This window comes from Corvus hawaiiensis, chromosome 21 (assembly GCF_020740725.1).
Source record: "Corvus hawaiiensis isolate bCorHaw1 chromosome 21, bCorHaw1.pri.cur, whole genome shotgun sequence".
NCBI lineage: Eukaryota > Metazoa > Chordata > Aves > Passeriformes > Corvidae > Corvus > Corvus hawaiiensis.
In genome coordinates this window covers 5,551,041-5,577,471 of record NC_063233.1, presented here as the reverse complement: position 1 = coordinate 5,577,471, position 26,431 = coordinate 5,551,041, and the positions used below count along the sequence as shown (strand labels likewise).

At 51.4% G+C, this 26,431-nt stretch overlaps 1 protein-coding gene across 8 annotated transcripts; it reads right to left on the bottom strand.

Moving 5' to 3' along the window:
- Nucleotides 1-2,023: 2,023 nt before the first annotated feature.
- On the bottom strand, nt 2,024-26,381 carry SH3GLB2 (SH3 domain containing GRB2 like, endophilin B2). 8 transcript variants are annotated; one of them, XM_048325458.1, is made up of 13 exons: nt 26,251-26,381; nt 18,141-18,282; nt 17,712-17,840; nt 16,896-17,029; nt 16,329-16,421; nt 14,445-14,456; nt 12,531-12,593; nt 8,364-8,387; nt 5,758-5,847; nt 5,460-5,560; nt 4,947-4,961; nt 4,100-4,361; nt 2,024-3,456 (listed from the first exon to the last, which is right to left on the bottom strand). In XM_048325458.1, exons 1-13 carry the CDS (start codon nt 26,311-26,313, stop codon nt 3,349-3,351), a joined length of 1,236 nt encoding a protein of 411 aa, XP_048181415.1. In that variant the 5' UTR covers nt 26,314-26,381; the 3' UTR covers nt 2,024-3,348. The 8 variants fall into 8 exon arrangements, with proteins under 8 accessions (XP_048181415.1, XP_048181418.1, XP_048181420.1 ...); XM_048325461.1 differs by lacking the exon at nt 4,947-4,961; XM_048325463.1 differs by lacking the exon at nt 12,531-12,593.
- Nucleotides 26,382-26,431: the final 50 nt, after the last annotated feature.

Sequence of the window (26,431 nt, the reverse complement as noted above, 5' to 3'; positions counted from 1 at the left end):
TAATGCTGTGACTTCTGAGTGACAATCCAGAGACTGTCTGAAATTACTGTAATTAAAGGCTGATTCCCTGAGTTCCCCACACCCACTGCCTTTCTCTTACTCTGCTGTTGGGGAACTTGTAGGAGGTTTGAAATGAGCAGCACTATAAAATATTCCTCAAGGATGATTCCCCTGCACATGGTGATGAGGGCCCTGCACAGGAATCGCTGTCTGCAGTGAAGGTGGATCATGTGGTATAGCTCTAGATCAACAAACTTTAAGGTTCTGAGGCTCAGTGTGTAGTAAGGACAGTAAGAGAAAGTCAGTAATTATTGCTTAAAATACAGCTGGAAATCTAGACGGACTTACCTAAGGTAAATCAAATTTCAGTGTAGCTGTGAGCTATTAACCTACCAGTTCTTTCCTAAAGAGACACTTGATTGCTTTACCAGCCAGAACCTTTTTAGTTTCAATGGTTTTAAGAGACTAGAGCTAGAAAATGAGGTTATATTGGTTTGAGGTTGTTTGGGCTTTTTTACCTTGTAAGCTTAAGTGCTGGCAATATCCTCGTACATTTGTTTGATCTAATGTCATGTGCCCTGAGGGCTTTGGAGAGATTTGAACCGGCTGGAGTAAAGTCTTAAAGTAGAAGGGAGAGGGGCTTGTGAGGTGGTGTGACAGTCCTAAACTCAGCGGTGTTTTGCTGGGGCAGCCTCTAACCAGAAACACTTCGTGCTATGGGGGAACTGGGTGTGGCCATGGAGAGTTGAAGGTGAACAATGTGCAGAGACAGCAAATGGATGAGAGGCACCATGGGGAGAGGAAGCAAGGCTGGAGCTGGTCCATCTAAGTCAGTTCAGTTACAGCAGAGGCTGGTACTTGACAGCTCTGGTTGGGATCTTTCCTTTTTGTTATGGCTTTGGAAGTTACAGTGTGCTCATCACTGTATTGGTGTTCAACAAGAACAGATTCTTCTAGATGTTTATTCAAGCACCAGAGTGAGTTGGTGCTTGGCAGGAGCCCTTGGTGCCAGACACCAAAAGCAGTGGGTGTTGTTGGTTATGTGTATTTTAGAGCTACAGCAGCACTTCAGTCCTGAGTCGTACCTGTCCCTGTCCCTCGGGCACAGAGGGGATCCAGCCAAGGGGGGTTCCCCTGACATCTGCAAAGAAGCAGCACAAGTGTCACCTTCTGTACAGAGTCAGGAGTAGCAACGGATTTTCCACGTGCTTTCTTTTCTACTGCAGAGGGAACAGAGTGCTGGTGCCAGGAAGAGAATTCCTTCTGGCTGCTCTGAGGCCATTTTCTGCTTCATTAAGCTGCTGCTGTTTTTCCTAAAACAGTTTTTCCTCTTTAATGTACCAAGGAGAAGAATAGCAGGGGAACAGGAATGTCACTGGCCCGAGGGAAAATATACATGCTGGAAGGGAAATAGGCAGGAGTGGATCTTTAATAGATCAGGACTATGGGAGTGGTAATCCTGGCAATTTTAAAACCAACTAGAATGGGAACATCATTTGATTTCCCTGTTCTCCTTAACTAGAACAGCTAAACATTATTGCTGCACTACAGAGCATTTCAACAGCTGCTTTTCCCAGGAGTTCCTTCCAAGCTGGGTGTTAGGGACACGACTTTATGATTTTAGATTAGCAGCAGATCTAGTTTCCATAACAACTAAAAAAGTCTGTTAGATCTAGAATAGCACTTGGGTCTCTCAGCAGCTGAAGTCATGCTGCTGCTCTATTTTTGCTTCAGGTGCAGGAAGAGCTGTTGTTTCTCAGAGCCCCTGAAGCTGTAGTACAACTGAGATGCATCAGCTGGGAAAGGAACCACAAGGCTCTCACAGTGTGTTGGGAGTGTCAGGTGGGACAGGAAGGATGAGCAGCTTTGTTTTGCTTTTAACCCCAGCTTCCAAGCCTAGAGTATAGCAGGAGGGCACTGCTTTCACCTGAGCTGCTCCCTTTGTCTCCCTGCTTGTCTCCACAGCCCTGTGGCTGGGGAGCAGGGACAGCCCTGAGCCCACAGAAAGATGCTGAGGCAGGAGGTCAGGCAGTTTGTTTATTGGCAAATAAGTGCTGAAACCCATGAGCCCCACAAACACAGGTGCTCAGTGCCCGTTACATTAGAATGGTCACGATACCTTTGGGGAAAGTGCAAAAGATCAATAAACAAGCAAAGTTAGTTCTGACATACCCAGGGGAAGGTTGTGAACAGAGAGCTTGGTGCAGGTGAGTTTCTCTTCCATCCAGCTTGAGTGGAAAACTCATGATACATCAAGTGGAAGTCCTTTAAGTGAGCTCTAGCTAGGAGTTCATTCTGGAGTGAGTGGGCACACACACACCTGAGCTAAACCAACCCATCCCTCCAGGACAGCCTGGGTCATGGTGTGTGTATGGCCAAGAACAGTTCTGTGTTGGGGGTCACAGCAGGTGGGACTGTCCCTTTCTGCACTAGGATGCACCAAGTCTGTTCACTGCTGACATGGGAGGGGAAACATTCATTAAATCAGTGATTCAGGGTGGAAATAAAGTCAGGCTAAAACAAGCCTGGACAGACACACTGAAAGAAAAGCCTGGACAATAACACAGGGAGCAAAGCTTGTAAAAAGGCTTGCAAACTTTGCAGTCCAAGAGCAATTTCCCAGAGGAAATGCAAGCGAGATGCATGGTCCCTTGCACGAGGTTTGGGGTTAGGCCCTACGGTAGCAGGGTGGTTTCCACAAAGAAATCTTCCAGCTTCAGGGGACGGGGGTAGGTGGGAGCCTCCAGGCCCCAGGATGGTGAGTGTGGCTCTTGGCCAGCCGTGCACTGCTGGTCTCCCACGGGTGAGCAGGGTGGGTGGGTTTAACAGGCTCCTAAATCTCAGCTGCAGCCTTCTTGTTTTATGTGCTGGGACATGTCAGAGAGGGTGTGCAGGACACTTCCCTACTGGAGTGCTCGATGGTTGGACTTGGGCAATTCTGCTGCTGGAGAAGAGAGGAGGGGAGGGGCAGACAGGCACTAACCCACACCAGACATGAGGGAAGTGTAACTGGTGAGCAGCTGCTGAGGGACACAGCTCGCTCGCCCTGGGAAAGCCACTGTGAGGAACAAGACTGGGGCAGGGAAGGGAAAAAGTAATCAAGGAATCTTGTGCCATCAGGACTAACCTCAAAGCAGGCTGCACTGGTAGGTAACAAATTCAGTCTTGGGTGCCATCAGCCCTTTCCCAAAACCTCACCATAACAGTTTTCCCACTTCTTTCCCATAATTCCCATATTAGCAATGGAGTGTTGACCCTGAAGAGAGCAATGGTCTCGGATGAGGAAATCCGCATTAGAAGTGCCAGATGAGGGATGCATTCTGCTTGTACATTCTTCTTCCTTAACATTTAACTTAACAGTTCCAAATAAGTGACAGGAACTTTCCCTTTCTGGTTCCCTCTTTCCCCTATGAGCCAGTCTGGATCCATGCCTGGCAGGCTGTACACAGTGATCATCTGGGGAGAGAAGACAGCACATTAGACAGGACCTTACTCTGCAGACAGAGCCAAGAAATTAAGTCAGATGGGGACTGAAAGAACAGTAATTCCTGAAGTTCATTTAGCAGGCATCAGTGCCCTTTCCCTGGAGCTATCTGCAGCTTTAACACCAGATCTATGGAAAACTGCCCAGTGATGTCCCTGTTGCTTTTTCATTCTCCAAAGTGACTCAAGGTACTTCTACATGTTGCTTTGTCATCCCTTCTGAATATAGAAGTTCAGTCTAGAGAACAGAAGAGTTTCCAACGTGCTGATTTTTCTTTTTTTCTCAGCATGATTAGAGCAGGCCTCCAGCCAACAGCTTATCCTATGGCTCTGGATAAGGCAGCTGTATTTGAGGGTCACAGTGAAGATACTGAGTATTGGAGTATTTTATTTTGGGCTCCAACAGGAACTGAGGAGTTATTTGGGTGATGTTAAATAGTAAATGGCAGTGAGCACAAGCTCACTGCAACTCAGCAGATACTGGTATCCAGGTAAAGACTCTATTATTTCATAAATCAGGTTTTAGGGGCAGGAAAAGGAACCAAAGTCCTTGTTGGGCACACCACAGGCTGCTGGGCAGTTATAGCCAAATCCAACACTCAGGAAAGCCACCAACCTCATCTGCAAGAAGTGCCAGCTCGGTGCTGTCAGCCGCTTCGTAGTCGTAGAGGACTCTGGCCCTGCGTGTCCCACTGGCAGGAGGCTTGACTTCGTTGGGGTTTAGCACACCCTCTGCTACGGTGTTGGGCACCCCAACAATTGTGGGCACCACTGGAATTGTAGGCACAGCAGGGAGCGTGGCAGCAGCAACAGCTGGAGGAGAGGTAGCGGCTGCGGGAGATGCGGATTCCGCGTTGCCTACGAATGTGCCTGAAAATCTTGCACAGGAGAGAAAAGCACAGTTCAGTGAGGCTCCAGCCTGAGGAACCACGAGCTCTTCCTTTCAGCAGTTGCACTGCAGAGATGATGCTCGAGAATTGCAGCCTACATACCCAGCTGTAACATACCCACACTGCCCTTCATGTGGGGAAATACCCTCAGTTCTCAGGTGAGACTGTGCAGCAAGTGACACTTGTCTGCCTGTTTTGACTCCAGTGCCTGTTTCAACAACTTGCAGAGTACCAGACTGACATGTGACACTGCAGAGGGGGCTGGACAGGTACTGCTCTCGGCTCTGTGTGACTGGGTCCATTGTGCTGTGTCCTTGTCCTGCTCTCACACGGTCTGTGTTACCTGTTCTGCCTGCTAATTCTTCAGCAAAGGGATGGGCATTGCTGCTGTTGAACTGGATGCCACAGCTGGAGGCTCCCAGCCCTTACAGGCTCTCTAGAGACAGTAATGGAGCTCAGGCTCAGTTATCTAAGGGGGTACAGCTCTGGCCCTGGCAGTGATCACACAGAGATCCCAGAGTCACTGGGGGGAGGAGAGCCCTCAGAAATCATCCTGGCCAATATCATACTTACATTTCTCCTTTGGAGCTGCAGGCATGGAAAAAGAACGGAACAGGAGTGTGAGTGATCACATAGAGGCAACAGCCCCTCCTGGGTCAGGCCTGTGCTGGTGTGACACTACCAGACAGAACATCCCAGCCCACCCCACCCCACGGGATGTGCAGCCAGCAGCACGGAATATGGAATCTGGGATTTGTTACTGCTGCACCAGAGCATGCTCAGGCTCATTGCTTGGCAACAGGAATTTGAGTCTCGTGTGATCTAACTAATTTAGAGGAAGAATGTTCAAACTCCTGTGGCCATCGTGCTTTGAGAGGAATGTAAAAAGCCAATGGCAAAGCCTGCTCCAAATGCATCACCACCACCAGGACTGGTCACCACTCTGTAAACTCAGAAGCTCTGTCAGAGTTGTGAGGGCACTTTATAACTTCTGCCCAACATTGATGTGGGAGGGGGAAGGAGCCCTGAGCTGGGGGTAAGGAGACCAATAACCCTCAGAGAAGTAAAAGCAGTCTCTTGTCTTACCTGCCCAGTTGCTTCTGCAGGTCCAGCATGAACTGGTAGCACTGAGCATAGTAGTTGGTCTGAGACTCCACAAACTCGTGGAGACAGCGAAGATGATTCACCTGGAGGGAAAAGGACCATCAGCTTGACTGAGTTTGGTTACCAGGCACAGAAACTCTTGCTGCAGCTACTACCCCCTTGAGGTACCCCAAATTTACCACCTCTTCTACCTCTATTCCACATGCAGGACTCTATAATCCTCTTGGCAGGAGCCAAAAGTCTTAGTCCCTTTCACCTCCAGGTGCCCAAGAGGACTCACGTGTGTGCTGCTGATCCCCTCCAGCAGCAGCCGGGTCACCTCTGCCTGGCGGTCGAACTCGGTCTGGGTGAGCCTCAGCTCGTGCTCCGCCTGCAAACAGGATGGGGGCTCAGGCAGCACAGGGCAGGAGCCCTGTTCTGTCTCTGCAGCCCTCTACCTTCACACCCCCTCTTTGGCAGCAAGACACAGGTGCTGCAGGATCCATGTGCAGCTGTGACACTGAGCAGCAGGCACAAGAGACCCTGGGTTGGGATCCCAGAGACCTCTGGCTGCATTTCAGCTTAATTCCTTCTTAATCCTACACTGGGTCACTGCAGGTGATGGAATGGCAGCTCAAAACTGATGCATCAAGCAGGGAAGCTCCTTTGTTAATCCTGAGGTATGTGGAAAGCCAGTCCCATGCCAGCTCCTGTCCCTTTAGTCCCCTCTTTCTGCACCTGCAGGCATAGGAATGTCACAGCCTCCCTAGGCTTCTCTCTGGAAGAGCAGTAGATTCCTTTTTATCACCCCAGAACAAAGGCTGAGGCCAGGCAGTATTTACCAAACTGCTGCTGCTAATTAAATCTGCAATGGAGATGAACATCCCAATCCAACTTCTACCCAAGAGTCTCCTTTGGGGCTAGTTACTGATTCTGAGCTAGGAGGAATTAAACACTGGTGAATAGCAGGCAGCTCCACAGCAGGCTTTGGGAATCCAGAGACAGACTCACACTGGAGACCCATCTCTCCCCCACCACCAAACAGTGCATTTACACTGGGGCAGTTTCTGGCAGTACCAGAATACCCAGGTGGATCCTGGTAAGGAATTCTCCAGAAGTGCTGGAGCAGCCAAGTGTTCTGGTGCCAGCTCTCCCCTCCTGCTGATGGAAAGGGGTGACAAGCAGGCCCACGTGTTCTCTCCAGCATGCAGTATTCCTCAACACCTTAATTCCTTAATTCCTTAACAGTGCTGGAGTCCTCTTGGGATGTGCTGTGGCTGGTCACAGAAGAGCAACACCCACTCAGCTCCAGCTCACTAGAAAGAGAACCCTTTCCCCTCCTCCAGGAGCGTGCAGCTCAGAGAGCTGCCCTGGTGCACGGGCTCCTTTCACTGCTTTGGGAATGCCCTGACCATTCTGGCCCAGGACTGACATGTCTGGAATTGAGCCCAGAGGGCTGATCCAGCCCGGCTGACAGTCTCAGAGCAGAGGCCACATCACTGGTGACCCCAGAGGAGACCCAGTATTCTCAGCAGGACAAGCTGGAGGTGCTGCTGGGGCCAGCACAGCTCTCTACCAGTGTAGAGCCAGGCTACAACAAAGAAATGCTCTGACTGTCTTTTAATCAGATTTGTCTATTTTAAGCTGCAACTCAACTGATCTATTTTCTTGCATCCTCTGTATGAAGGGGATTATTTAAAGGAGAAGGGGGAATGTAACAGGAAATACCAGTGCAATGCCTTCAAAACACCAAGTGATTCTTGCTCCCATGAACTGAGACTCCAGTATTCAGAACTATTTAAACTTGTGCCAGGCAGATGCAGCTCCATTTGGTGCTGCCTGGGGTTTGCCTCTCCCTGCCAACTCTGAGCAGTTGCAGGATGTAGTTTCCTATAAAGCCAGAGTTGGATGGTGACCTGGGAGGCCCCTTCCAGTCTTGTGCTTCTCCAAGACATGGAGAACTTCAGTATTTACTTACATACTTCGGTCTACCCAAGCAGAATAACCCAAAGAGAGAGGATAGAGGAACAGATCTTTGCATGCTCATAGCTAACTGTAGCCAGCTTGTTTGGTTGAGGGACTGAAGGATTTAAAGAACAGGAAGAGCTGGTTTGGGAACAGCCAGTCCATTCTGCAGATGCCTTTGGAATAAGGCAGCAACAGGCTGCTGTCATGCACAGCACACAGAACTTCTGCCACTCTGCACTTCAGGCTTCACGGCAATGCCTGCTGGGGGTGTTCAAGGTGTGAAAGGAACAGGATCCCAAAAGGTGTCTCTGGAAGTTCCCTGATGTGCTGGAGCTCCACAGAGAGCTCACCTTGGTCTCAGCCCTCCATCCACCTTCATGGACAAGTCACACTTCCCTTCCAGAGCCTCCATGGATCAGAAGGGTAAGTGCAGCTCACCCAGAGAGAATCAACTCCATGAGGCTTCAAACCTCCCTCCACCCTACCCCTGACCGAGCTGTTCCCTGCAGCAGCTGGGGCTGGGCACAGGAAATGCTCTGTCCTTGCTCCAGCTCTGTGTAGAGCCAGCTGGATGGATTAGGCCAGGGGCTACCAGAGGCACACGGAGGATCAGAGCCTTGGCCACAGGAGCAGAGCTGGATCACACCTCAAGCATCACCTCTGCTCCTGTCACACAGTGCAGTGTTCTGAGCCTCCTTTTACCACACGCAGACACGCCTGGATGCCAGGGAAGTGTCTCCCACCAGGGACAGCCAACGGGCCCATGGCTCATCCCAAGCCGCTGTCATTGCACTGAACCACACAGAGGGATCAGGGCTGGGGCACACAACAGCAGCAGCCCCTGATCCTCCCCTGCCTGCGAGCAGGAAGGGCTCCACAGCACCCCTGTCCCCTGAACACCCCCAGAAGGTTTGAGCACAATTCCAGCTGGATACTTACTTTTTCCACCTCGTCGCTCCAAAGCTGTAGGGGCCACAGAGCAACAGGAAAGGAGATCAGTGTTGGAGACGTCGCGAAGCACTCGGCATTAACACCAACAGGCAAGGGTGCTCCATGGACAGCAGGCCAACTCCAGGGACAAGCCAGCCCTTCACCCAGCAGCAGCTGCCAGATCTATACCCCTTCCCCTCATTCCTGCACCCTTGAGCTCAGTTTCACAATGGGAGAGCAAGTTCATGCCACCAGAGCCAGCAGCACGCCAGCTCTGCTCCCTGCCAGGGCTGCTACAGCCACTGCATTCCACAGGCTCCAGGAAAAAAAAGATTAACAGCAGAGTCCTCTGCACAGCAAGGCTCACTTCACTGAAGCTGCAGAGGTTGGTGTTGAAGGACAGCCCTTCTTTTAGGATTGTGGAGAGGCAAGTGAGCTTTTTGAGCTCAGGCTGCACAGAGGCCAGTGTTCCTCACCCATGGTCCAGAGAGCTCAGATTAGTGGGATAATCCACCCAGCCTGAAGTGCCAAAAGGCCTATTTAGCCACAGCAAGGAGGAAGCAGGGGCTGGCTGCTGCCTCTGAGCCAGGCAAAACATCACACGACTCCTTCCTACTCTCCTTCCCCACAGGGGCAGACTTGGACACCTCCAGCTGCTCGTGGGATCTGGCTTCAGGACATGAAACAATGAACAGAAGTCACACACAGCAATGGCAAAGGGAGAGAGGAGGCAGAAAAACACATTGATCCTTCCCAGAGGTCCTTGGCTTGGCCTTTACTCAGCAGCCAACTACTGCCTCAGTCCTGGCAATGTGAAATCCCCCTGGATCTGGGAGCACAGCAGCCTGCCTGCAACACCCACACCAGTGGGGCCAGGGGCATGACCCCTGTGGAGCTCAGCTTCACCACCCAGGGTCACCTCTGCAGGTCAGGGAAGTTCACCAGACACAGCTGAATTTGCACTGGGGGCACCTGTGCTGGATGTGGGTGTCAGAGGGAGAACAGGCTCTGTTTGGACCAGGCTCTCCCAGCTGAGCTTTGCTCACCAACTGTCCTCAGGTGGGCTGTGGGAGCCCCAGGTGCAGAGAGACTTCAGCAGCCAATATAAGGAGCACCTGTAGGCCCTGCCTGTACTGGGGAGGGGCTGAAGCAGGAAAGTGTTTTGCCAGGCTCCTGGGATTGCTGCCTGCTCTGTGGTCTGTAGCCTGACTGGCATCTCTTACTTCAGTGGAATTATTGTACTGGTCTGGGTGCTGAGGTGGGTGTTTTCTTCGACTTCTATGGGGATGTTTTGTTACTGCAAATCAGGAACTGGTTGGAGTAAGGCCTGGCCAGTTTCAGCCATGTGTGGGGACATGAGTCCCTTTCCCTTCTAAGAGCTCCTGCTCTGGAAGGAGGTGGTGGAAGCATCCTGTAGGAAGCTGAGAAGCAGCTCCTGAACTGCTTCTCTGGCACAAGGCCTTTGCCAGCACACCTCCGTGTTTTTGGAGCATGGTTTACCATAGGAGCAAGGGGAAGCTTTCCCTCTGATCCCAGGCCTTCCTACTCAGACACTGTGAACAGTACTTAAGCCACATCAGGCCCATTTATCAGTGCAGCACCCATTGAATTTGTAGCCAGATTTGTTTCTCTTCTGTTGCCTTTGCTGTGCTACCTCCAGGTCTGGTCCTGTGGTGTTCTGGAACAGTCCAGCTTTGCCCAGATCTGTCCCTGGGCTAAGACTCGGTGTAGCTCCTTTTTGGACAGCTCAGAGAGCAGAAAAGGCCATGATCTGCTATTGTCTTCCTGCACCCCAGCTCAAGCCAGAGGAATCCTCTTTAAGGTACTCAATATGTTTTTTCTTGGAATCATTCCTAGGGGTACACTGCGTGGCAGGGTCTGAGAGAAAGGAATATTTAGGCTTGCACAGCCCACATACACCTTCTTACACAAAAACAAAAGGTCAGTGTGGGAGAGAGGAGAAATGGCTCCTCAGCCTCCAACTCATACAAAACAAGGGAGGTGCTTTTTTTTCTTGGATTTAATTCCATCTGAGCCCTCCTGTCATGGAAGGGGAAAAAAATAAAAGCACCGTGTTATCCACCTCTCCAAAAACCAACAATGTAAATTTAGAATCCAAATCAGAGCCCTGCTGAGGGCGTGTGGTCCAGGAGAGAGCTGACCTGTTTGCTCACCTGTAAGATAAAGCTGTTACCTTGGGCATAACCAACCCCTCCCTCCAGAAAGGAGCCGAGCTCAAGAGCGAGGTGAGCAGCAGCCACTGCTCTGCACTGTCAGTGCACACTAAGAAGTAGCACAAGGACTCTGGCCTGGAAGAAAAGCAGAGCAACAGGATGAAGAGCTCCTACCTTGCTGCAGTGCCTGACCCCTTGGGATGAATGCTGGGATTAGAGAGCTTGCAGCAAAGCAGCTGCCTGTTCAGAGCTGGGGAGCAGCCTGGGCTCAGCTTGTGTTTTGCTAATTAGAGATGTAAACTGTAATTCAGGTCACCCTTGCCAGTGCAGCTGGAGTTCAGGTGGCCCTTTACCCACCGACTGCAGCCTCTGAAAGAGCTTTGGAAGCCACAAGGCCTGACACTGGTTGGGCCAGCACACTTCCCACAGGCACTTCTGGTAGGAGGCCCTGCTGTGCAATCATCAAACTCGATCGGGGTCAGTGCTGGCTGCTCTCCCAAAGCCCTGCTCTTGCTGCCCAGTGCCACCAGCACTAGCAGAGCCTGATGAGGGAGCACTGAACTAGGCACAGATGTCCCAGGCTAGACACTTGTTGGCTAAAAATCTTCACAAAATCTGTTCTCCTGTTATGTTTCTGTATGTGGCACCTGCTCCCCAGAGCAGCTTTGCAATAGAGCAGAAGCAGATCAAGGTACTCTCTGGTGAGGGCTGCACGTGTCCAACTGAGTGTCTGGGCACTCCACAAGATGCCAATGCACATTGTTCAAATGCTTGTCTTCAGGTGTGCTTTAGCCCTGGGGAACAGTCAGGATACCCATGTCTATTCAGAGGCAGCGAAAGCCCAGTTTCTCTCCTCTGGGTCTCCTAGAGCTTAACTGCAGTCTCTGGGAACAGACCTTCCCAAGGGAAAAGCCAGAGCCACAAGCTGGCTCTGAGCTGCACTAGGAGACAGGAGAACTGAGCAGTTGCTGCAGCATCATCAGTATCAGCTTCTGCAGGACTCTCATCACTGAGCCTGGGACCGATGGAAATCGTTTTCTAGGTATTGTGCAAAGCTATTTCTGATCCCAGCATCACTCTCCAAGGTCAGGACAGATCGCCCTAGGAACTAACACTGATGCTGTCAGCTCAGACACACCTCTGTCTCCAAATGGGATGGGTTTCCCATTAACCAAATCCACCTTGTTTCCATAGTGTTTTTTGTTTCTGAGAAGGCCGGGCTGTCCTTTTCCATATCTGCAGATTCCACTCCCCAGCACTTCCAGATTATTCTATTAGCAGGCATCAGTGTTGTTCTGAATGCTAGTTAGGAAGCAAGATGATCAGTTTTCAACATTTTAACGAGAAATGTGACACTGTGCAATGGGGAGCCATGAACACAGCATGGGAAGTCAATTGCTTGGCCACATCCACTCAGTGCAACAGAGTGGAGATGCAGTGGGCTGTTCATCCACCCCAGGCACATCTGGCTGTGGAACAGCTGCCAACACAATGAAACAGTAAAAAATGACTTCTGTTTGCAGAACAGAAAAGTCTGCACTGTTATTGACACTGGTGGCAGGGAGATTCCTCCATCTTTGATTCTCTTGACTAGCTACAAAGCCTCTGACACCACGGTACAGATCAGGCAGTCACATGTGTGACGCTGCCACTGTACAGCTGGAACCATCCAGAAAGGGCACTCCTGGAGGTTTGTTCCTCTCAACTGCTCCACTAGCAATAAAAACCCATCTGAAGATCCCCACTAGAAATGTGGAAGAGGGCTGGCAGGGAAACTGGTTTGGAAAGCAAACCCAGCTGCAAAGGGCCAGACCCTGAGCAGGCAGCCGCATGGGGGTGATGTGAATCCTCAAGGCCGAGTCAGAGGAACCCTGGGCAGCCCATGTCACATTAAAATGTTGAAAACAGCAGAGCACTAGGTCTGAGTTTACATCAGGTACAGAGAAGGGCAGGAAGAGGCAATATCTAGGAAGAGGCAGTATCTGGGAGGAGGTGATCTTACCGCTGATGCGCTGGCGGAGAGCACGTAATTACGAGGTCTGGTTTCCTGAAAGTCAGGCACAGCCTGGGGGGGAATAGAGTGTCATGTACAAGGCACCAGAGGGGTCAACAGGAGTCACTGGGCGATGGGTGGAACAAGAGACCAGTGGCTTTTTTTCCTGCCTGTGCTGGGAGCTTTGCTCGGATTCTGATGAGAGGCAGGAGGGAGGTCTCCCGATGTCTCAGCAGTGGCACGTGGAGGCCAGGCTTGTGCAGTCACACCTGATACGCGAACAGCAGACACTCCTGCTGTTAGAAACTCTGCCTGTACTTACAGCTATCAGCTCATAGAGCACAATCCCAAGGGCATTCCCATTCCCTTACAGCCAGCAGGTTGCTCTTGTTGTATTAGCTCAGTTCCGTGGGCAGGACCTTCCTTCCCCTTGTCTCCTGCCTACAGTCACTGTACAGGGCCTTGCCCTTAAGGCAGGAGGATTTACCAGCACTGGAGCACCCCTTCCACAGTGCCTTCTACTGCTCTCACTCTCTCCAAGCCATGTTTCCTCCAAATGGAGCCAGATCTGCTGTTTTCAGGAAGGAACACGGCTTAGCCAAGCCAGGTAGAGCCAAAGGCAGTGTAGGAGTTTTCATCCCAGAGGTGAGGAAACCTCCAAGCCACATTCTCCACAGCTAAACTTCTGCCCTGGGGCAGGAAGACTTGAGCACTCTGGAGTCCAGTTTCCTCATTGGAAGTGCAACGGATTCAGTCCACTCCCACACAGTTATGGGCTCATTAACCACCACATAACGTGGTGCTTTTATTCAGTTAAGATCAGGCCTCCTCCTGGTATGGCCTTTGGCTGTAGAACCACCTGAAGAGACAAACTGAGCTGCCTGACATCAGGAATCCTCCTGGCCAGCCCTTACTGCACAGTAGCTGCTGTGCAGGGCTGGCACAGTCGTGCTGGATCCCAGCTCTGGCATTAATCCCCTCAGGCCCCTCATTCTCTCTCCCAGGTTAATCTCTCTGTAGTCACCCAGATCCACTTATACACACTGGCCCACTTTGCTGGGCCCCGAGCAGCCAGCTGGAATGAGTGACCAGTGTGTGGACGAGCAGTCAGGCAGTCCCAACAGTTTTTTTTTTTTTCCATACCATTTAGGAGTTTTAGGGATGGCTGGAGGAAGGAATAAGGAGGAGCAATTCCTATTACAAGTTAAACCTGAGTATAGGGAGAAAAATGCACCAGTGAGGTTTGAGGCCAGCAAAGCAAGTAGGCTGGACTCCTCCCTGTGGGGAGGAAGGATGTTTCACAGAAATAGCTGCTTATGCTTTTTGTTTTTTAAAGATCAAGAGCAACTGAAGAAACCTCTCCTCCCATTCCCTGGTCTCCAGGGAGTCCCAAAACTAGTCACAGCACATGGGATGAAGGAGGCAAGCTTCTCTTCTGTGCATGGAGAAGTTGTATTTGCAAGCAGTGGTCAAAAGGGACCCACCTCCCTCCCTCTTCCAGTCTGGTAATGGGGAAAAGGGGCAGAACAGCACCACAACCAGATCATCCTGCCTGTCATTGTCTCTGGGCTGCCCTTCCAGAGAGGGACTGGCCACCCAACCCCACCTCCTCCTGCCTGCAGCTGGAGGAGCCCGAGGGGGTCTTTAGGGGAGCCCCTGTCTCTCTTGAGCACTGCTTGCAGGCAGCGTGGATGGACCCAAGGGATGCTCCAGAGGGGCTGCAGGCAGGTCCCTGACACTCCCATCCTTCTGGAGCACCTTCCCCAGGCAGCCACAGCCCTGATCACGCTCAGAACATGCTGCAGGGCCAGTCCCAACGGGACAAAGAAGATATGAATTTTCTTTTTAAAAATGGGAGAGACAATGAGAGGTGTTAAAGAAAAAAAAAAAAATCACAGCACTGTTAGCACAGTCAATACTCACATCTCCCTCACACTGAGCAAATTACAAAGAAACAAAACAAAAAGGTTAGTAAACAAAACAGCATCAACAGGAAGGACAAAGCACAGAGTCTGTGGGAAAGGCACAAGCCCAGGTACTCCACAGCAGCTCACGGGTCTGGGCAGCAGCACTCAGAGGGGCATCACGAGACAGAAGCTGTGGGAACACAGATTTGCAGTACAGAGGGGAAGAGCAGCAAGAGAGAGGTGAGCTGGGAGAGCTGGGATACTTCAGCTTGGATGGGGAGGTGTGACACAGGACTCCAGGCATGTTACAGGGAATGCTGCGATCTAGATGAGGTGTCTAGAGCAGAGGAAGCAGCTCTCCCCGGTGCTGAGAGCTTCCACCTTGTCATCCAGCAGCCAGGGAGGCACCCAGAGACCAGGGACCCCACCTTTAAACTGAGCTGGCTGAGAGATGGGTCCCCACAGCAGCAGCTGAATTTGCTCTGCTGTTGCCATCAGTGTTTCAGCCACTCTGCTGCTTTGAAGCTTGGCCTGGGGACAACACCCTGGAAAGCCTGGATCGGCTCTGCACCTGCCTGGGGCACCCCAAAAGTTCCAGTGGGAAACAAAGTTTTTCTTTTCCAGCTACAGGGGAGTCCCTCAACCAAGGGTGTGTGTGTAGGTGAGAGGCCTTGGGATCACCTCCTGTAGGAAGCAAGGTAAAGAGGGTGGAAAGGGAGGAAGCACAGGAGGTATCTCAATTCCTGCTCTGATCTGAGCTTAAAGATAAAGCAAGGGCCACCAGTTCCCCCTGAGACTGGGGGCACTGACCCCTCTGGAAGGGGAATGTGAGATTCCTGAAGTTACTTTCAGAGGATCTGGGGGACCTGACTGATTAGAGGAGGCTTTTTTAAAAGGGGCAGCTACTACTGCTGTTCACAGCTGTCCTGTGTAGGTCTGAGCACTCTGTCAGACCTGCTGATGGAGGCTGCAGAGCTTAGCACAGCTTCCCCATCTGCCATGGATGTAATTGGAGCTGGAGGAAAGGGAAAACACCTGGGAACTGGCTACCCAGGGAGAGACAAGGCCAGAGGCCCAGCTGGCAGATGGTTAGAAACAGACTCATAGCAGGGCTGCTGGGCTGGTATCCCAGTGCATCCCAGAGACTGACTGACAAGGACAGTCTGATTCTGACTTGCACACATTTGCCACTTGAGCTCCTGGCCCCAAGGCAGAAGCAGAACTTGGCAGGTCCTTGTGCCAACAGCCAGAGCTCTATAGGATGACAACCAGCTCCAACCAGGCCCTCCAGGGAACCCATCAGTGCCCAAGGTGATGAATTTCCCAAAGCCAGAGGGCAAGACAAACCTGTAACCAGAGCACCATGAGCTGAGTGAGCAGAGAGGCTCAGAAGTGGACCTTGTAGCCAGTCTGACCCTGGCCACCCCTTACCTGCTCCCACAGCACTCCTGCCTGGGAGCTGGCAGAATCCTAACTAGTCTGACAGGCTGGGACTGCTGCAGAGCTCCAGCAGCTTTTCCCTCGTGCACCTCTCAGCTCAGCTCTCTCTTGGCTTGGCTTGAGATCCCCAGTGAAAAGCAAGTCCTCAGAAGATGCAGCCTTATAGTTACTAGCACAACTCATCCAGCAACCCTGATCAGTCAGGAGGCAGGAGCCTGGGTCAAGTGCAAGTTTCCAGACTCCAGAAGCTCAGAACTGTTTGCTTCAACAACTCCTCCAAGGGAGGACATCTCAGAAACAGGCACATGGCTCCTGCTCCCAGTTCCCTTCCATCCCAGATGAGGAATTGCCCCACCCATGCCTGCAAGAGACAGGACACAGCAGGGTAACCTAATTTTTGACGATGTGAGCCAAGCCCTGGGGCCAGAAAGACGGGGAGGGAAATGAGGGGAGGAGTTACCGCTGCTTTTGCCTCGGCAGCTTTGGCCTTCTTCAACCTGGCTTTGCAGGCGTCCAGGTCCAGGCGTCGGTTCTGCAGGATCCTCCGCTCTTTCTGGAAGGGACAGGAGATGGGTCAGAGCAGATTGCTTAGAAGCAGGGTTGAGGAGGGGACATGGTATCACCTAGGAATCAAATCTATTTCTTTATCAAAACATGCCAGGGAGAAAGAACCCGTTGCTATGCTCGTCTCCTTAGCAGTAGTTTTGGGGCTGGTTGCCAGGGATACAGGATAACCTCCTGAAAACAGGGCAGCCTGTGATGGGTGGTGCCCACAAGCTGCAGGAGTGGGGAAAGGAGTTACTTTCCTCATGCACATCAGCTGGCAATCCTTCTCTGTCAGAGGGGGAACCTGAGCAGATCTAGGGTTGGTGTTCCCTCATCCTTGCATTCTTTAAGGGGAGAGGTATGGAGTCATCCTTTGTCACAAGGAAAGATAAGGGGTTCTCTTAGCACTGTTTCTCTCTCCCCCTGCCCTCCTTGTCTCCAGGGTCGTGACAAGCTTCCCCTTCCCTGCCACCACACTTACAGAGATGGTTCTCCAATCCCCTTCCAGGAAGTTGCGCAGAGGGGTCAGGAAGTTGATGGAGGCAGAGTGGATGAATTCCCGTTCTGCTGCACCCAAGCGCCTCTGAGTCTCTCCAACTTTTATCAAAGTCTTTCCTGCAACAACGGGAACCTTCAGCTCCAGGAGAAACCAATTACCACGTGTTGCCTCCAGCCAACTCACCCAGAGCTTCCAGACTCCCATGCTGGGGGACACAGGCACAGCAGTGCCTGGCCTGAGCAAAGTCCCACACCAGCTCCAGCCATACCCACTCTGCTGTTGGCCTGAGGCGTCTTTTCACTGCTCCCAGGGCAACTCTGATCTTATCTATCTGCTGAGGCACTTATGGCACTGATGTATTTTACTGCTCTACCTGCTTGCGCAGAATGATCCTTCTTTGCCTCATAAAACAGAGGCACAGGAACAGAGCAGCAAATTAAAAAGCACCAGAGCAGAAAACATGAGTTGATTAGACAGTGTTGGCTATAGATGCAGTTACAGCTGCTCTGGCTGTAACAGGACTCACTATTGAACAACTATTGATTTGGAGAGCAGGAACAGAGCTCATGGCAGGAGCAAGGACAGCTGGAAGTGAAGGCTGTGTCTCTGTGCAGGTCTGCTGCTTAAAGAAACCCAAAATTCCCCCAGGAAGGGACAACTATGAGAATTTAAAGAGCAGAAAGATGCTCTGTGTGGTCAGGAAGGAGCCTGCTGCATTCATCTCAATGCAAGTATTAGGGATATTCTCTTGGGAAGGGATGGATTCCCAGGACTTCTTCATTAGCCAGGCTGACTTACCATAAGGTGTCCCGGGCCCAAAGTCATTGGCTGCCTCTGTCATGTACTGTGCCAGCAGCTCCCCATTGGTGACCCGGGAAGGCACCTTCCGGTCAAGCTTCTCGTACAGGAATTCTTCTACTCTGGCACCTGGAACGAGGAGACCAGGGAGGCTGGAAGAGAGTCCCTGAGCTGGGATTCATGATAGCCCACCCCACGCAGTCCTCAGTGATGCACTGGACAGCAGGCACCAGTGCCAGGAGCAGGTGTCCCTGCCCCAGCGCACTGCCAGGCTCTGAGGTGCTCTCAGCTGCACAGCGAAGAAGGACAGGCCCTGCAAAGACACCAAGCCCCACAAACTCTACAGGGCTCTCTGCCAGAGGCCATGTCTTTCACCACTGAGTTGCAAGCGACATTTGTCCTTCAAGCCTTAGGAGAAGCTGCACTTACTCGGGTTTGGCTGTAGCAGAACTTCAGTCTGACGCAAGATCTTCTCTGTCCAGTTCTTTGTGCAGTCTGCCCTGGCCAGAAGGTTTTCAAAGTGGGCATCAAGTTCAGTCTTCTCAGCCTGGCCCAGCTTTTCTTCAGTAAACTGCCGGAAGAAGGCAGTCATTAGGTCTGTTCTCCCAAAGCAAATTTAGTGTTATAGAGCTAATAAGGGACAGTGAAGCTGCTTTTGTCTTGTGTGTTTACCTTAGAACAGAGCTAAAAACCCTTCAAGATGTCATTCTTTGTTCCCAGGCATCTTTCAGGGGAAGAGGGCAAATTTTTTGCCCAAGAGTAGAACAAACATCAACCTAAAATAGACTCCAGGTTTGAGAGGTGTTCCAGAATAAGTAACTTTTAATAAGGTCTAGTATGAAAATACTCCAGTTGTGAGGGATCTATTTAAATATGCACATGCCTTCCACTGCTTCATGCAGAACAGCAACAGACATCCTTCACATGAGGGAAGGTGCTGAATCCCTTCATATCCTCCTGATCAACTCTGTGTCCTGCAAACCCAAGGGGTTGGGAATGCCACTACCACCTCAAGCTGGGAGACTCAGGATTTAGATAAAACCACTTCCAGCACGTGACTGTTCTTCTGGGACACCCTCTGAAGCAGGGAATTGAAATATAACACTGTTCAACTCTTCTCAGCACTCAGATTCATACTGGCAATGGACAATCCCTCCCTCTGCAATTCCTTTTAAGTTTAAAATTAGCAGCAGGGAGAATTGGGCTGTGCAAGTCTCCAGTGTTTTCATACTGCACAGTGACATCTGACCAGGTTTGTCAATCTGGAGATGCACCATCAGATGGCCTGGACACCCTCCATTGCTTCTTTGAGGGATTTCTGAGAGAAGAGCCCATTCCCTCTCATCCCATCCCCATTTCCCACGTGCTCCTTTCAGTGAAGTTGGCCAACTTCAGTGTATTTTTAAGCACAATTTCCTGCTCTTGACAGAACCAGCATCTTGTTGGATCATGCTAAAAGACCCTTTGGTCAGCTGTGCCATTTGAGATCCTACAGAGGCTCCAGTTGTCCTTTAACCCTTGTTAATGGTCTCTGATGCTACTGCTGCACTATCAGGACATGGTACTGTGCAATACTGGCCAAAGATTAAAAGATGCCAAAGATTAAAGCCTGGCTAAAGCTCTTAGCTGAAATGCAGCTCCTGTCTGATCTACTGCTGGTACCTTCTCCTCTCTGCTTCCCTACACCAGAGCTCAGCTCTAGATAGGCTAAAATGTCCCTTCCATGGGGTCTTGCTCTGATGTCTGCTGCCCTTCCTGAAAGGCTTCCTGGCCAGCTCTGTTCCTTTCCCATCCAGCACAATGCTGGGAACAAAGTGAGATAAGGAGAGCCCAGAGCAGGAGCAAACAGCCCTTGGAGTCCTGTTACCAGATGTCTGAGATATACAAGCCCTCCAGGTATGTTTACACAGCGACCTGTTTAGCACGATTCGAGCTCCAGCCAGTGGAGTGCCTTGCCAGAGGCAGGTGGTGACAGATTCTGAGCTGCAGGGACAGGACAGTCACACTGTCCCCCGCAGCCCGTTGGGGACAGAGGACCAGGGATGACTTTGCTGTTCTGTCCCCTGCACCAGCAGCCCCTGGTTACTGGCACATAATTTTAACTGGGTTTTGCCATGGTCCCCCATGCCATTTCTGGACAATGGGTAAAAGCAGATTCAAGGTGAGAGGGTGTTTGTATTGTTTGATTTCTTTGGGGGGTCACACATGGCTCTCAGCAGCTGAGGCTGCTTTCCTCTGTCACTGCTGGGAGCCCAGAGCTGTTTTCAGACTCTGCCAGGCTGGGCTGAGTCACTGCCATGCAGCAAACTGGGACTTCCCAGGTATTTGGCACCAATTCTTGAGTCATCTGTTTAAGATCTTTCCTAAACAAGCCAAGACTCTTTGATGCAAAGATAAGTCTCTCTCATCCCCCTTTCCCAGACAGCATTCTGAGACCTCATCTCACTTTCAAGTCCAGCTCTTTTTCCTGCAGTTTAGGCTTATCCTGCACCAGCAGCTGCCCTGGAGCTGTCAAATCTAAACCCAGTTTCTTATCAGCTGAATTGAGTCAGCTTCTTACAGCATTGCTGCAGTGCCAGATCACTGCTGAAGCCCTCCAGCATCTCCACAGCACTACTGCCACTGTCCTGAACCATTCCAGCTCTGGGGCCCTTTGCTTTATTAACAAGTGGCATCTTTGGCATCACTGTCCTCTGTGGCTGTTTTGTGTAACCCAGTGCAGGGGTCACAGCTCAGCACTCGCCAGGACTCAGAAACAATTCTTATCTCAAGTCAGGCAATAAAGCTGTTTGTCTTGCAACAAGGCTGAGGGCAGCACCAGGATCACAGCAAGCCTGGGGGCTATCCCAGAAGGGGAGGATGGGCAGGAATCTCAGTCACAGCCCGTAGCTCCAAAGGGTCAGGCCAGAAAACAATCTCTTATTCAGGCTTCCTTTCAGGGTTGGAAAGCAGGGCAGGAAGGTCGGGAAGCAGGTGCAAGGCATAGAAGGCTGTGACTCCACTGACACTTAACTCATTCAGTGTCTCCCTGACCCCTGCCCAGGAGCTGGGTGTGCTGAACCCAGCCCAGGCACAGCCTCGGGGGGCTGGTGCCTCACTGCAGGGGCTGCACTGGGTGCTATCGCTGCCCAGTGTTACCTCCTCCTCCCTGTGCACAGGGAGTCACTGATCCAGCTCCATTTGACCTCTAATGTGACTTTTTAGACCTATCAGAGAGCCCACCCGACTTCACAGCAGTAGTGGGGATGTGCCATGAAGTGTAGGGAGAGCAGGACCACCTCCTGCAGGAGCAGCCTGCCATGAGATCAGATGGAGCTTCTCCTGGAAGCACAGCCAGTGCAGGAGATTACAGGTGAGTTACACTGACCTACGAGCTGGCTCGTTTTTTTGTCTGGTGCAAGTGGAAATCTGAGATTTTAGGTGACAAAAGGTCTCAGCTGCTGATCCCTTCTTACCTGGCTGCCCAGTGAAAAGAAGGGTAGAAGAACAGCAGTTTATGAATTTGGCTACTCAAGCACTTCAGGCAGAACTCCTCTGTAAAGGATTTATATTCCTGAGAATTTGTTTTCGTAACAGAGAAATTTGGTTGAAAAGATTTCACTGTGACATCAAGAGATGCAGAACAAATGAACTGATCATACCCTCAAGCCTCCTAACTGTAAAAAGACAGATTTTGAGTATTTTATATTTTGCTGTTCCCAGACTAGCAGCACTGCTGTCTTTCACAACAGATTGCCACAAACAGGAGTGATATTTGGTTTCATCAAGTTGATTTACAGGCTTGGTGCAGATCCCCGGGGAGGAAGGCAGGGCTGGCAAAGCACAGGCAGTTGCAGCGTTGAGAAAGAACCTCCAGCTCCTCCATCCTGCCATGGCAGAGCTACTGCTTGTTTTCTAGAACCTGAGGACTGGGTCAATAGCCCTGAACCAATTCCCAGATCTGCATCCTGGGATCGTGAGCCAGGTCACAGTGCTGAGAGGCTGCTCATCCTTGCAGCTGACCCGGCTGCTTAATAACGCAGGGCAGCCTTTTGTCAGTGCCACTCTCGCTCTCCAGGAAGTGCTGCATTCCAGGTCATCAATAATTCAGCCGAAGGTTGGGTTTCCTCTGGGAGTCTTGGCTGAACAGCAGGAACCAGAGATGCTTTATCAGGGCCCAGGTGGGCAAACAGGGTGACCCAGCAGGAGAGCAGCACTTGGGCCACAGGCCCAAAAGGAGCATGGATGTGCTGGACTACAGCTAGGGCAGCTGCCCTAAGCATTCACAGCTTGGGGAAAAGCCCTTTCCCCCAAGAGAGTTGGCAGACACACATCTGGGATGTCAGGGGGGTTGGCAAGTAGTGCTGAGCTGGAGGGGCCCCCCTGCACTACAGGTATAGATCAAACAGGCCTGTGACTAAATGCCATCAGAGTTAGGCTATAAAATAGCCCATGGTATTTCCTTTGCTGAAAGCATCAGCACCTTCCTCTCCTTAAAAGTGAGGGGAATAAAATCCCAGTATAATAAAAGCCCAGGCCTGTATGCTGTGATCTCTAACAGGGTGGCTGCAGCCCCCTTGCAGAGGATCTGGTGGCAGAGTTCAGGCCCTTGTACCACTTGCAGGGTCCCCATTTTATCCAACTGGACGTTACTTATGACTTTCCACTTTAAATTACAATGATCAAACCAGAGCCAGGAGATTTAAACCAGGAATAGTCTCCTGTACCTGCCAGTAGATTTAGGCTGTTGGGTTTTTCAAAGCCTCCAAATAGCTCAAAATGCCCAAAACACAGTAACATTTGCTCTTTTTGATCAGAGGCACAACACAATAGGTTGAGCAAATCTGGCTCCCTCTTTGAACAGTGTTGCAGTAAGAAAGAAGCTACAGCCACTCAGCATCTGAAAACTACCTGATTTTCAGCAACTCTGGACCAGATACAGAGTCTGCTCCAAGTATTTGGTCACCAGGAGTCAGGAAAGCCAGGCTGGGAGCCAAGTGAAACTGTGCTAGAGGACAGAAGGAAGTCATTAACAGGGACAGCTTGGTTAACTCATGAGCAAGGCATCTAGGAGAGGAAAAAAAAACACTGTTGTGGTGGGTTAAGCTTGGCTGGACATGAGGTGCCACCAAATCTCTCTATCACTTCCCTCCTCAGCAGAACAGGGGGGGTGAAAATAAGATGGAAAAACCTCATAGTGAAAGATAAAGGCAGTTTAATGAAGAAAAAGTTGTGCATGGAAGCAAAGGAAGCAAAAAAATTTTCCTGTCTCCTTCCCATCTGCAAGTGATGTGTGACCACTTCCTGGGAAGCTGGGCCTCAGTACATGGCATGGTTACCCCAAAAGACAAATGTGCTCTATAATAATGTCCCCCCTCCTCCTCTCTCTTAGGTTTTATTGCTCTGCAATGTCCTATGGTATGCAATATCCCTTTGGGCAGCTTGGGTCAGGTGTCCCTACCAAGACCTTGTCCTTTCCTTGGGTCACCTTCTGCTCTCTGAACTTTTAAAGTGTGAACACCAGTAAGGTCAGCAAGCAGAGGGTTTATTTTATCTACTAATGATAAAAGTCTATTTTATCACCAGAATTCAGGAAGCTGGGGGAGTCTGTCTGCAGGAGCTTCAAGAGAGAGTAAGTCAGCCTCTAGCCGTTCTAGTAATGACATTAGTGGGGGAGTAAGCACCCAAAAGCTGTACTCACACTTAGGCATTTTCACCCAGAGCCTGTTTACATCAGAACTGACAAAAGACAGACACCTACAATTATTTCCAGACCTCTCTGAAAGAGCCTGCCTTGCAGCCTATCTAGAACAGAGACGTTCAGTGTGTGGCCACACAGCTTCCACTGGCCAAGGTTTGGGATCAGACCCACTCATTGATAACTGGAAGGTGCATCTGATCAAAGGGAGAGGCCCTCCTTCAAGTGAAGAGTGACCTGTTTGGAATCTGTCTGCAGGTGCCACATCCCCTCAGAGAATACTGATCTGATGGCTGCAACTGGTAGTGCAAGTGTCAATACAGGCCATGCTCAGGTGAGATGCTGAATCCTACACAAGCTCTATATCCTTGCAGCTGCCCCAGCCTAGAAGCTTGTTCCCCACTCCCAGGGTAGCAGAGCTGTCCACTACTTTCCTACCCCACCTTTACTGTCTGCTCTGCTTTTCTGGAGGAGCCCTGTGACTGATGCCTGAGCGAGGAAGAGCCATGTAAAGGCAGCAGTGGGTTTGAGCTGTTTTGATTGGGTTGTTTTTGTCATGAGGAGCCTAGTCCAAAATCCTTCTTCCAGCACCTACGTTGGGTTGTATTTGACAGGTTTCAAATCAGCTCCTGCCCTGAGCCAGCCCAGAGGTGTTGTGCTGACCATGCCCTGTCTCCTTTCCCCCAGCTGAGCCCCAATTCCAGTTTGAGTGAAGCTCCTGTGTGTTGGTCAGACAGCTCTGCCAGACAGCAGGAGCTAATGCTGTCTGAGTGGAACAGCACATAATGGCCAGTCCATTTATCTCCAGTTGCTGCAGTTCCAGTAAAACATCACTTTGTTAAATGCCTGGAGCTGGAGAAAGCATCTCCAAATGCTACAGAAAACAGCTTTTTCTAGACAGCTTATTCCCGTCCTAGAAGATCTGCAGTGCTAAAGAGTGCTACAAACCCAGCCCTTACTGCCCACAGCAGACCTCAGCTGTCACTGGCGGCTCTCGGGGGAGAAAGGGCAGGGCTCACCCACACCAGGAGTCTGTGAGGACCCAAAAAGGCTGAATTCCCCCAGCAGTGACACTTCATGAGGTGGTTTTCAGCCTCAGAGATCTCTTTCCTTCCAGTTCCCCCTCCTTACACACCTGCTCACTGTCCACAAGTGCCAGTGCTCATTTGATTTCAAGAAATTACTACTGTAATTAGGCATATGAATATTCATGTACGAGACAGTGGAGTAGGTGTAGCAAGCAGAAGCCACGATTTATAAACGCCTCCTTGCTCTGGAATCACTGTGTGCAGACACTGTTCCCAGGCCTGTCTCCTTCCTACGCCTTGGAGCTAAAAAACACTTACCAGAGACTTACAATAAGGCTTCTAAACACAAGATTTCTTTCTAGCATTTCTTCTGCATCCAAGGTCATTTGCATGAGAACGGCATCTTTAGGCCTTCCATCTGCTCCTTATTTTGCACCTGTAGTTAATATCTTTCTTTTTCATAACATATGACTCACTGGCACGGCTACAGGAGCTGATATCTGCTTACAGGAGACCAGTTCTCAATAGAGCCAGAATTACTCCCCTGCACAGAAGGTCTGGAACAAGGCAGCTCTGCTGTTTGTTTACCAGCCCCCACACAATAGGTAGAGCAAGAAGCCCAGTCCCAGAGTCTGGGCTTCACTTTCCAGGCAGGATCCCAACCAGTTCTGACCTGCCTCTCTCCTCTCCTGGTCAAACAAGAGCAATATTCCAGTTCTTATGCCCAAGAAATGAACACACTCAGCAGCCCCATCTCACCACCTGCTGCACATCTGCTGCACACGTGTACCCAAATTTCTTCACAGCTCCAGGAGGGTCAGTTCATCCCCAAGAAGCTCCTGATCTCAAGTTGTGAATATCAGAATATTCTGAGGACCCGCAAGGATCATCAAAGTACAATTGGCCCTGCTCAGAAACAGCCCAAAGAATCCCCCCTGTGCCTGAGAGCATTGTCCAAATGCTTCTTGAGCTCTGTAGCCCTTGGGACTGTGACCACTGCCCTGGGGAGCCTGTTCAGTGCCCCACCACCCTCTGGGGGAAGAACCTTTTCCTAATACTCAACCTCACCCCACCCCGACTCAGCTCCAGACATTTCCTCGCATGGTCCTGATGCCTCAGCAACCCCATGAGACCTGACCTGCTCACTCTCAGCAGCTCATCCCATCCCTTGAACATCCCAGTGTCTTCGCAGGCCCCGGGATCTCCTGCTCCTCCCGAGGGGCTGAAGCGCAGACCAGGTGCAAGGCACCTCCACCACCCCTCCCCAGCGACAGGGACCATTCCACAGAATCCCAGAATGACTGGGATTGGAAGGGACCTCTGGAGATCATCCCGTCCAATCTCCTTGCGAAGGCAGGGTCACCTGGAGCAGGTGACACAGGAGCGTGTCCAGCCGGGTTTGGAATGTCTCCAGGGTGGGAGACTCCATGCTCTCCCTGGGCACCCGTTCCAGAGCTCTGCACCCCTTCCCGCTGGGTCTGGGTACGGACAAAGCAGCCGTGTGCCAGCACCTTTGTTTCTTTAAGAGCAGCAAACCCCAGGCACGAATGTCTCCTCGCACTCCCCTCCCCATCCCGAGCACCATCCCCGGGGCTCTTCCCTTGGGACCTTCCCCGGCACCCCCGAGCTCCCGAGGTGATGCATCTGCGGGTGATGCTCCGGGGGCTGCGGCTCAGGCAGACGGACCCACCCAGCTCCGATCTCCTTCTCCAGCCTCCCCGGGGCCGGGCAAACCCCCCTGGCTCCTCCGGGGCCTGGCTCCGCGGATCCCCCGCGCCTCCCGCCCCGCGGCCTCCGGGCGATGCCGCTGCCGTGGCGACAAGCCCCGCCTCACCTGCATGGCGCGGGAGAAGAAGACCCCCGCGTCCGACGCCAGCTTCTTCACGTTGAACTCCATGGCGGCCCCGGAGCCGCCCCGGCCGCGCCGCGCCCCCGCTGTCACCGCGCCCGCCGCTCCGCCGCCTTTTATAGCGCCGGGTGACGCCCGCTCCGCGCCTCTTAAAAGGGCTGCGACT